This window comes from Pelophylax lessonae, assembly GCF_965119305.1.
Source record: "Pelophylax lessonae genome assembly, chromosome: 6".
Classification (NCBI taxonomy): domain Eukaryota; kingdom Metazoa; phylum Chordata; class Amphibia; order Anura; family Ranidae; genus Pelophylax; species Pelophylax lessonae.
The window spans coordinates 159,643,581-159,655,142 of NC_138773.1; the positions used below are offsets into that span (position 1 = coordinate 159,643,581).

The 11,562-nt window shown below is 44.4% G+C and overlaps 1 protein-coding gene across 2 annotated transcripts in view; it reads right to left on the minus strand.

Moving 5' to 3' along the window:
- METTL22 (methyltransferase 22, Kin17 lysine) overlaps positions 1-4,172 on the minus strand; it is a 407,031-nt gene extending 402,859 nt beyond the window's left edge. For both annotated transcript variants that reach the window (XM_082261015.1, XM_082261014.1), the window contains exon 1: positions 4,017-4,172. In XM_082261015.1, coding sequence (XP_082117141.1) covers positions 4,017-4,122 — 106 coding nt within the window. In that variant the 5' untranslated portion in view covers positions 4,123-4,172. The remainder of the gene's footprint in view (positions 1-4,016) is intronic.
- Between the last annotated feature and the right edge of the window lie 7,390 nt (positions 4,173-11,562).

An 11,562-nucleotide genomic window follows, 5' to 3' on the forward strand; every position in this document is an offset into this window, starting at 1 on the left:
GAAAGTGATGTCACATACGTCACATGCACGTGACATGTGTGGGTTATTTCGCTGTTTCCGATCATTCACGGTGTTTGTCGAACGATCTTTAGCGGACGCATAGTGTACTGATTACTCGATTGTCGTTTGCTAGGCTATCGTACAACAGAAGTTTTCCTGTTTGTCCCTTCGGATTTTGTTGGACGAACTGTTGTGATCGGCTGTCGAAAGCAGTGTACTAACGATCAGATTATCGTGCAACCAGGTCGAAAGCAAGTTTTTTCGTACGATTATCTGAACGTGTGTACGAGGCATAAGAAAGACCGACAACCTTTTCAGGAAGTGAAAGGTAGATGAGCAAATTCAGATAAAGGGAGATAGCGTTTTTGGTGAACAGGAAGAAGCTGTTTGTCTAGCTTAGATAAAACTTTCTAAGCTAGTCAAGCAGCTAGCCAGAAAATTAATAATATCAAAGATAAAATATTTAACATACTATTAATTGGAAAAATGTAATTTCTCTTACGTCCTCCGACAGTCGCAGCCCCTCATACAGCCTTCACGAGTGGGTAATGGCGCCCTCTGCCGGAGAAAACTAGGCAGTTTTAAATGTTAATAAAAAAACTTTCTACACTTAGACACACCTCCAGGGGGCCGTCCCTCAGCCATTATCCTGACCCAGTTACCACTGTCCTTCAGTTTTGTAGCAACAGTACCGGAAGACAACAATCCCAAGATACAAAAACCAGAGGGGTGGGGGCTGCGACTGTCGGAGGACTCAGAGAAAAGAGTTTTATGGTAAGTTTTTACAAAAACTCTATTTTCTCTTACGTCCTCCGACAGTCGCAGCCCCTCATATAGCCTTCACGAGTGGGACGTCCCAAAGCAGTGCAGGTGTGAGGGGTGGGAAGATGCAACCTACCGAAAAGGCAATGTATCAACCAGGCCAGAAAAAACAACTGAGCCAACAGGGCAACAAAGCTCAAACAGGAGCTAACCCAGAATAAGAAATAAAAACACCCCAGAAGCCTGATGATAAGACTTTCTAAGCTAGCCAAGCAGCTAGCCAGAAAATTAATATCAAAGATAAAAATATTTAACATACTATTAATTGGAAAAATGTCATTTCTCTTACGTCCTCTGACAGTCGCAGCCCCTCATACAGCCTTCACGAGTGGGTAATGCCGCCCTCTGCAGGAGCAAGCTAGGCAGTTTTAAATGTTAATAAAATTATGCTGCCTAGCGTCAGAAGTAGGCTAGGTTTTCCCTGCTGGGACCTAGTGTCTCAGTTTCTTTATGTTTTTTTCTTAAAAAGTGTTTTTTTCTATGCAAATAGCTTTTTATTTCTCTCACTATCGCTAGTTAGTCAGGGTTTTCCTGTAGGTCTACAAGCGACAGCAGAGCTGGGCCTTGCACTGGATAATATAGATCCTTATGGAGTCCCAGCCAGCCACCGAGCGTCGTGGGTCATTGGTGCGCCCTGGCCTCGCAACGTCAGTGCCCTCTGAGATGGGGACGAGTCTGCGGAGTCTTCTTTGCCGGGACGTCTCAACTCTGGAACGCCCGTAAGTTGCTAGCATCCTTCCTGGCTGGTTTGTGGCCAAAACCCACGATCCTCTGGTGGACGCCCTTGCACCGATATCGGCTTATTTATACCTTCCCTCCGATTCAACTGTTATCCAGGTTCCTCCTCAGGTTGGCGTCAGAACGGATGCAGGTCATTCTGGTAGCCCCGGACTGGCCGTGTCGGTCTTGGTACGCAGACATCATGCAGAGAGATGATCTTCTGTCTCAAGGGCCGATCTTCTATCCTGCTTTACAGTCTCTGGCTTTAACGGCGTGGCTATTGAAAGCCAAGTCTTAAGAGACAAGGGTCTCCCGAATGTTGTCATTCCTATCTTATTGAAGGCTCGGAAAGCTACCTCTAGAAAAATTTATCATCGCACCTGGAAGGCGTATATTGCCTGGTGCAAGTCGCAAGGGTTTCATCCCCTTTCCTTTTCGGTGGCGAGGATTTTGGCCTTCCTGCAGAAAGGTGTGGATCAGCGTTTGGCGCCAACCACGATCAAAGGTCAGTTGTCGGCCTTAGCCATTCTTTTCCAGCGTCCCTTGGCGACAAATTCCTTGATTCGCACCTTAATTAAGGGGCTGCGGCATCTGGCTCCCCCGAGGAAGGCTCCTTTGCCTCCCTGGGTCCTGAATTTGGTGTTATCTGTTTTGCAACGACCTCCCTTTGAGACATCAGAGAAATACCTCTGCCTGTGTTGTCCCAGAAAGTTGCCTTTCTGGTAGCTATCACATCTGCTTGCAGGGTGTCTGAGTTGGTGGCTCTGTCTTGCCGTTCGCCTTATCTGGCTGTTCATAGGGATAAAGTGGTCCTGCGACCCAATCAGTCTTTTCTCCCAAAGGTGGTGTCGACTTTCCACCTCATTGAAGATTTTGTGTTGCCTTCACTTTGTGCAAACCCCAAGCATCCCAAGGAATTTGCCTTGCATTCCTTGGATAAGGCCTGGGCGGTCAGGGTTTACCTGTCTGCCACGGAGTCTTTTAGGAAGTCTGATTCCCTGTTTGTCCTTCCGGAGGGACCTCGGAAGGGTTCGGCTGCGTCCGCGGCAACCGTTTCTAGATGGATCAGACAGACGATTGTTCATGCCTATTCAATCAAGGGTCAGGTTCCTCCTTTCCCTGTAAAGGCACATTCTACTAGAGCCGTGAGTGCCTCTTGGGCGTTTTGCCATCAGGCTTCTGTGGCTCAGGTGTGCAAAGCGGCAACCTGGTCGTCTGTGCACACTTTCACACAGTTTAACAAACTTTACCTGATGGCATCCTCGGATGCTTCCTTTGGCCGCAAGGTTTTGAGTGTGGCGGTTGTTTGAAGAGACATGTTTTTTTCTGTCTTTTTCTGGGGTGTTTTTTTCTTATTCTGGGTTAGCTCCTGTTTGAAATTTGTTGCCCTGTTGGCTCAGTTGTTTTTTCTGGCCTGGTTGATACGTTGCCTTTTCGGTAGGTTACGTCTTCCCACCCCTCACACCTGCACTGCTTTGGGACGTCCCACTCGTGAAGGCTATATGAGGGGCCGCGACTGGCGGAGGACGTAAGAGAAAATAGAGTTTTTGTAAAAACGTACCGTAAAACTCTTTTCCCTGAGTCCTCCGACAGTCGCAGCCCCCACCCCTCTGGTTTTTGTATCTTGGGATTGTTGTCTTCCGGTACTGCTTGCTACAAAACTGAAGGACATTGGTAACTGGGTCAGGATAATGGCGGGGGGACAGCCGCCTGGAGGTCTGCCTAAGTGTAGAAAGTTTTTTTATTAACATTTAAAACTGCCTAGCTTGCTCCTGCAGAGGGCGCCATTACCCACTCGTGAAGGCTATATGAGGGGCTGCGACTGTCGGACAACTCAGAGAAAATAGTTTTACGGTACGTTCTTACAAAAACTATTTTTTGACTGGAGATTCCTATTACCATCTGCTCTGAGTATCACAATCTAAAGCAGTCATTGCAGGTTATGGGCAAAGAGGCCCTAAATATGGATCCCAGGCATAGATTCCCAGAGCCTGTGTGTTTCGGGGAGACCATCTTGAATCCAAAGCAAGACCACTCCAAGGGTCCCCAAGCCACACACCTACCAAAGATAAGTGTTCCCTTAAAAGCAAGGGCTCATAGTCAGTAGAGAAGAGGCCACCCTGAAGTCCCCACCAAAAGCCCCTGTCCTGGATGGTTCTGTCACACCACTATAAAAAAAGCTCTATCTGTCTCAAAAAAAAAAAAAATATAATAATAATTTAGGTACAGTGCTGCATGACCACACAGATAGAGAAGGTAAATCTTCCTTGCCGGGACAGAAAAACAGGACCATTATTTTTATTAAACATTGGATGCTTGGAGCAGACCTTAAGTGGACATAGTAAAAGGGGTTGAAAAAATAAATAATTTTTTAAAAGCAGATGTGAAAGGGGTCTAAGAGGCAGGTGTAAAAAAATAATTTGTGTTGAAACTGGAATAAAAAAATATATATATTTTGTTAAAAAGGTATTTACCTGGCTGTCCTACTCTGTTCAGTCTGATCATGAGATGCCTCTTTTGTTGGGTGCGTACATGGACATCAGATAAGACTGTATCCTTTGTAAAGGTAATCACTTCCATTTCTGTTCCCTCTTCCAGGTCGGCATGTTTCAATTCCTGTGATTAATGTGATGGCTAAAATAACAAAAATGAAATCACTGAAAGCTAGATTCAGCTTTACACATTGTGCGGTTCAGCTTTAGAACATAAATATTCTTATTCTTATGGTGGTCATACACACTTCAATTCTATTATTTGATCAATGTACAATAACCATAACTTCCCTTTCTATCGCATTAGACTCATAGATCAGATTCAATTAAGCTGAGTGGATCAGGCAGGGCATAAAATTACTGATGGTTTTACATTGATCGCAGTGAGATGTTTTGGTTAAGAATTTATTCATATTTAATTGATTACAATATGAGTTTTCATGGTGGAAAGATATGATTGATGACTATCAACTAAGTCCACTTTTTCATGTGATCATTTGGGTTGTTGACTACAGATTGAATATATCTAATCGGGAAAGATCAGTTGGAAAAGATATCGATCATTGATCAAATCTTGTATACCCACCACTATTCTTCAGTTTCCAAAGACAACTTTCATTCTATTTTGCAACAAACGTTTAGTGCATGAGTAAAAAAATAAGCACAATTTATTGCAGCAGAACATGTGCAATTGCCAAGTTCTCTCCACTTACTTTAAGTAGGTTCCCTATTAATAGAGCCCTGATTGGTTTAGAGTGCTGTATAAGGCTGTCCATGGCATTCCAAGAGGAAGATACCAAGCATGATTACCTCCCTGGCGGTCTGATTAATTCAGTATTTTTGAATGTCAAAGCGGTACATTGTTTTGCATGGAAATCTGTTTTATATTGTAGGCCTGTAATTCTTAAAAAGAACTCACTTAAATCTGTCCAAACAAAAGAGTCTAATAGAAATCCCAGGTATTATAAAGTTTGAAACACAAAATCATTGATTATAATATAATAATAATACATTTTATTAAATAATGTAATCAAACCAAAAACACTGAAATCTGTCCAAACAAAGGTGCAATATTACTTATCACTGTAATACTAGACACTGCATATTGGTTTAGTAAACATCCCGGGTATGAAACATTTTGAAACATGGGACTGCACAAAGTTGCAATCGGGACAATAGAATCTGGTTACATAGTTACATAGTTAGTGAGGTTGAAAAAAGACATCAGTCCATCCAGTTCAACCTATGATGTGTGTGTGTGTTTTCTGTTAACCGTACATTGTATACCCCTCTATGTTGTGGTCTTTAAGGTGCCCATCTACTAGTTTTTTTAAACTATCGATGCTCCCTGCTGATACGACTGCTTGTGGAAGAGAATTCCACATCCTTACTGCTCTTACACACCCCCCGCCCCCATCGCCAGTACAGCACCCTGCTCCCACCCCAGGCGATGGACCAGGCCACCCCACAGCCCCAGTGTCAGTAAAGAAGGAAGGGGGCGGATGGGGGTGATATGACCCACAGGGACCACCAGATCGATGAGGGGGGTGCCTAATGGAAAGAAGGGGAACACAGGGGTCCGACCGTCCCATGGAGGGGCCCATGTCCACCCCAAAACCCTCCAGAGAGGGGGGGACAGTCACTTACCATACCAGGAACCAGATGGGCACTGTATGCGACCTCGCGAGGCGTTTAACCCCCAGGCCAGCCCCCGTCCGGTGGGGCTATGTTGCGGCCCACCTAGCGTGGAGGTCTGGGTGCGCTCGCTGACTGGATCTAGATTATCCAGCCTGTCGCCCAGTCCGGCAGTTGATTGTAGATCTCACAGGGGAAAAAAACAGGAGAAAAAAGGTTATCAAAAATAAAAAAAATTGCCAGGACCAGAGATCCCAGCAATGAACTAAGTCCTTACTCCTGACTAGGCAGAAAAAACTGAGTAACTATAGCAGAGAGGGGGAGTATACCCGCTGGAACTGCCCATAGGTGTAGGCAGACTTTTTTTTTTGCCTAGTATCCTATTCGTGTAGGGAGCAGTATAACCCGAAGGTTAAGAAGATCAGGAGCTGTGTCCACCAATGAATGAAAGAGAAATTAGCTTTTTTCTGAACAGCAGTATGGCCACATCACTGCTTTACAAACAGAGACCATAGTGGATCAGAGAAGTTAGAGAAGTGGTTGTAAAGTCAGAAGGTTTTCCTAATACATTCTATGCATCATAATAAAAAAACCTTCTGTATACAGCAGCCCCCCTCATACTTACTTGAGCCCATCTCGATCTGTTTCTTGACATTCTTTTTACAAGTTTTAGAACAGACACTACCTTGGTAGTAGTCATTAGGGAGGCAGCAGCTCTATGCACATTTGATGCACCTTATCACACATTTGTCCATAGTGTAGACCCTTATTTATATTTAGACATTTAGGAAAGAATCCCAGGCTTTTTTAGTTCCAATAGGTTTTTATTGAATTTTAAATAGAAACAAAAGAAGAGAAAAACATACAAATAGAACAGGCGATGTTCAAAATACAATCGTTAACATCATACAGTACAGCTTATCGCTATTCAGACACAAAGCGCCTATGAGAGGAGGAAGAGGGCCCCGCCCAGCCTGGCCCCAGCGCCAGCCGCTGCCCCCGTATCCCTCACCTATGGTCCAGGAGCGACTGCTGCCAGCACCTCCCGAGCAGGACCCTCCACCCCAGGGTCAGCCCGATTGGCATCGATCCCCTCCATCCACCATCAAATCTGCATTTCAGAAGGTATATTGGAGAACATCTGCAACATGAATAGCGAAGGAAAACAACAAAGGTCACAATTTCGTCAATTTAAATTTTAAGCGCTAGAAATGGAGATGAAACAATATTAACTATAGTTCTGGCCCAGAGTAGAATACCAGGACAGCCACGGTGCCCATTTTAATCGGGCTAAGTCAGCCTAGTTCATAGAGGAAGCAAACATCAATTCATAGGTAGCATGATTTTGTGTGGTTAATATTACCTCTTTAATATCAGGAGCCAGTGTCTGAGAAGGGTAAGGCGAAATGCCAATAAAATATGGATAAATGAAATCCTATAATGGACAGGAACATCGTCGATGCCCAACGAGCATAGTGCCAGTTCAGGAGACAATTGTAGGGGGGATCCACCCACCTGAGATAAGATTTCTGACACCCTACTCCAGAACGTATATATAACCCCGGGCATCCCCATAAGATATGAAACAGAGATCCCACATCACCACATCCCCTCCAGCACAGAGGAGAGGCACGGGAAGCGAATCTAGAAATACGTTGTGGAGTCATATACCAGCGAAGGTTGATTTTTTGAGTCATTTCCCACAGGTTAGAGCTCTTGGTGGCTGCAAACGTGTAGGAGATAGCTCGTTGCCACAGTGTAAGCTGGAACTCCTTCCCAAAGTCTCTTTCCAACTCAGAGTAAGGCCCCTTTCACACTTGTGCGACTTGTCCGGCAATTTGGGACTGCAAAATCGCATGACAAGTCGTTCTCCATGATTTCCAATGAGCCCCATTCATATCTGTGCGACTTGAAGTCGCACCGACTTCAAAGTAGTCCCTGCACTACTTTTGGCATGATTTTGATGCGTTTTGAGTAAAAGACATTATAAGCCCAGTCAAACTTGCATCAAAATCGTGGCAAAAAGTTGCGTCAAATTCGCGGTAAAATCGCGCGACTTTGAAGTCGCACAAGTGTGAAAGGGGCCTTAGGAGTAGATTTTCGGAACACTGCTTTATCGCGAATAGCATTATAGAATAGGGAGATTCCTTTCGCTGTGGTGACATCGGCCGTTAGGAATTGAGCCACACTCCAAGGCAAGTTAAGGGGAGAAATTACAGTATTTTGCAAAAGGTGCTGAATTTGCGAGTATCTATAATACTCTCCAGGGGGAAGGTTATACTCAATTTGCAGCGTTTAAAAGGATTTATAGCCGGACCCACCATAAGGTCTTCTATTTTGGTTATGCCCGTAGACACCCAGGGGGCAACATGAAGGTCAGGGATGATAGAAGGCAGGCTAGAGAAGGGCAGTGGAATAGGAGTACGTAGGGAACCGCCATTAGTGGATTTTGTGAATCTCCGCAAAGAGGATAGTGCCGCCACGATGGTCGGTCGGAGATGTTTAAACAAGCCTTTGCCAAGTTGATTGGCTAGGAGGAAACTGCGGAGGTAATTACTGAGTACGTATGAGCTTTCCATTTCCACCCACAGCGGTGCCATGCCCACAGTAAACCAAAACCTAAGTGGGGATAGGACGCCAGCCTCGTAGTAGTCTCTAATGGAGACCATGCCTAACCCCCCCCCCCCCCCCCCCGCTTTCTGGTGGCGAAGTGACCTAGTGAAAGAACACCGTGCTCTCTTGCCTTTCTATGAATATCTACTCAAGGTGGATTGGGCTGAACTGAAGAAGGAGTTAGGGACCGGGATCGGGAGAGTCCTGAAAAGATATAATAGTCGGAGAAGCAGTATCATCTTAAAAGAGGCGAGTCTTTTTGACCACGAGAGCTCAGTAATATCCATTTTTTTAAATTTACGTTGCATCTCTTCAAGGAAGGGGACATAGTTGGCTTGAATTAAGCCCGTTGTAGAGGGGTAAGGGTAATACCCAGGTACTTAACCCCAGATGTGGACCACTCATAGGGAAAAGAGGACATCAATATTCGCTTCACTCTATGTGGGACACCGATGGCCAAGATGTTTGATTTTGAGGCATTGACCTTGTAATACGAAATCTTGTTAAAAATGTCAAGTACAGAGTGCACAGAAGCAAGGGAACGATCTATGTCAGTCAACATTAAAATTATGTCATCAGCGAAAAGGCTGATCTTATGGACCCTACAATTGATGCATATACCCGAGATCTCAGGGCCCGATCTGATGTATATCGCCAAGGGTTCTATCAGTAAGTCAAAAATCAAGGGGGAAAGGGGGCACCCCTGACGCGTGCCATTTGAGATTGGAAAGGCGTCAGACAAGACCCCCGAGGCAAGCACCCAAACACTGGGGTTCGTATATAAAGCCATCATATCGGAATATGTCCCCGGAAGCCAAAGGCAGATAATGTCTTAGCCAGGTACTCCCAATGAATCCTGTCAAACACCTTCTCTGCATCCAGCACGAGGAGCAGAGAAGGCGTTCTTGCAGATTCAGCCGCATACACAACATTGAGGAGTCTGCGGGTGGCATCGCTCGCCTGGCGGTTCTTGATAAAGCCAGACTGGTCTGGATGGATCAGGGATGGCATAACGTCCATCAATCAAGTCGCAATCATTTTGGCGTAGATCTTCAGATCACAGTTCAACAACGAAATGGGCCGAAAGTTTTGAGGAGAGACAGGATCCTTCCCTGACTTGGGAAATGTCACAATAGTCGCACTTAGCATTCCTGTGGGGAAAGTCGAGGAGGCAGCAGTGGCATTAAACAATTTTTCCATGTGCGGGGCTAAGATAAGAGGAAAGGCTTTATCCCTGAAAAGCCATCTGGTTCAGGGGATTTGTTATTGGGTAGGGTGGATATAGTTTTAAGAATTTCAGGGATGGTGAAGGGAGCGTTTAAAGAGCTGAGCGTGTCTTGGTCCAATTTGGGGATATCCAAACGCCGGAAGAAATCCTCAATCAGCGTTGAGGTGGGCTGGGGAGTGTTCGCGTCTAGATGGAGGTTATATAGGGAGCTATAATACGATTTGAACTCATCTGCAATAGCGCGAGGATGTTGAATACGTTGCTTAGTAACAGGGTGAATGAGGTATGGAATTTTGGTTTTGTGTCGCATTCCCTTCAGTCGTCCAGCCAACAACTTACCGGCCTTATTGCCGGAAGTATAGTACGTCATTTTTAACCTTCTACTGGCCAATTCAAATCTGTCCAACAGAAGGGATCTCAGCTCCAGGCGCTTCTGGGCTACATTGTGTTGATTTAGGGGCGAGGGATGCAGGAGATTTATGGAATCTAATCTACGAATGTCTGCAGTAAGATCCTCCAAGAGTTTAAGCTGCTACCTCTTCGCCCTAGCCCCCATTTTGATAAGAGTCCCTCTGAGCACCACTTTGTGAGCGTTCCACAAAAGAAAGGGATCTGCAACAGAGGGAGCATTATCCTGAAAGTAGTCTTGTAGGCCCTGCATTAGTTCAGTGACATTGTCTTGACTTTGGAGCAAACGTGCGTTAAGACGCCAGGTAGAAGAACCTGGAACTGAGAAGGAGTCCACCAGAGTAAGCTTAACAGAAGCATGGTCCAACCATGTTATAGTGTTGATTTTAACTGCAGAAGTTCTCAGTAACAGGTCACATTCAAGTAGAAAAAGGTCAATCCTGCTGTAGCAATTATGAGCCAAGGAAAAAAAACTGTAGTCTCTTTCAGAATCATGGATACAGCACCACCCATCAAACAGGTCACTGTCATCAATGAATGGCTATAGAGCTGGTGGTTTCCGTTTAGGGATGGATGAAGAGTCTTTACTTAGATGAACACATTGATATTTAAAAGCAGATCTTTTCAGAAAGAGAATTCCTGACTTTATAGTACAGCAATCACAGGACAAACACTGAATACACATGTGACAATCAGCTTGTCAGTTCACCTAATTTTTCCACAGTCAAAAACACAGCAAATTCACTGTACTTTCTTTTGATAGCATCTGTATTTTGATATTCTATATATGTTTTTGGTATGCTGTAACAATAAAAAAAAAAAAATCTGTATTATTTATAAATATAAGAAAATAATTAATATGATGCAATATAATTTCTGTGTGTAAGGCCCCTTTCAGACGGTGGTTGTTGTGCCGCTGGTAAAAGCATGTTTTGTTATTTTGAAATTCCAACACTCCTGGTACAAAGATTATTCACATTTGTACATTGCGATTATGTGCAATTACGTGCGTTTACATGCGGCTGTGTTTAGCTGCGGTAGTAAATTCTTGCCATTTGTATAGCAACTGTTTACTTATTTTTTCTTTGTACTGCGATTACCTGCATTTATATATAGATAGCTGTGGTACTTCGCTCCTGGACACTATCAACTAAAAAAACTACTTAAAAACGCCCAGAAAACCACCTGAAAATGATACGCTCAGGTGTGAAAGGAGCCTAAGGGAGGATTTTCTTTTCCCTGGATTTGGGCCTTAAAGTACAAGTGCATGATTAGACATACAAAGAAACCTGTTCCCCCAGCCCTCTTTCTTCTTTGAGTAAAAATGTCATGCCTTCCAATGCAGAAATACTGGATGCTGTTCACAAGTCAGCAATCAGGTTACTATAGAAACGTGAGCACTGAGACGTCCTCTTCAGCTTGCGCATGCACCACGTAGCCCATATGCTGTAATAGTCTGTCTTGTCTACTCCTGTTGATGGGAATTAATTACAGCCTCCAGGGCTACAGGGTGCATGCCAGGCAGTGTACACCAGTGTCTACATTGGAAGGTGAACATTTTCTATGATTAGAGTGCCTTGGAGGCACTTATCTAATCACTCACTTATCCTTTCATTTTATGGAATTCTATATTTCAAAGGCTAT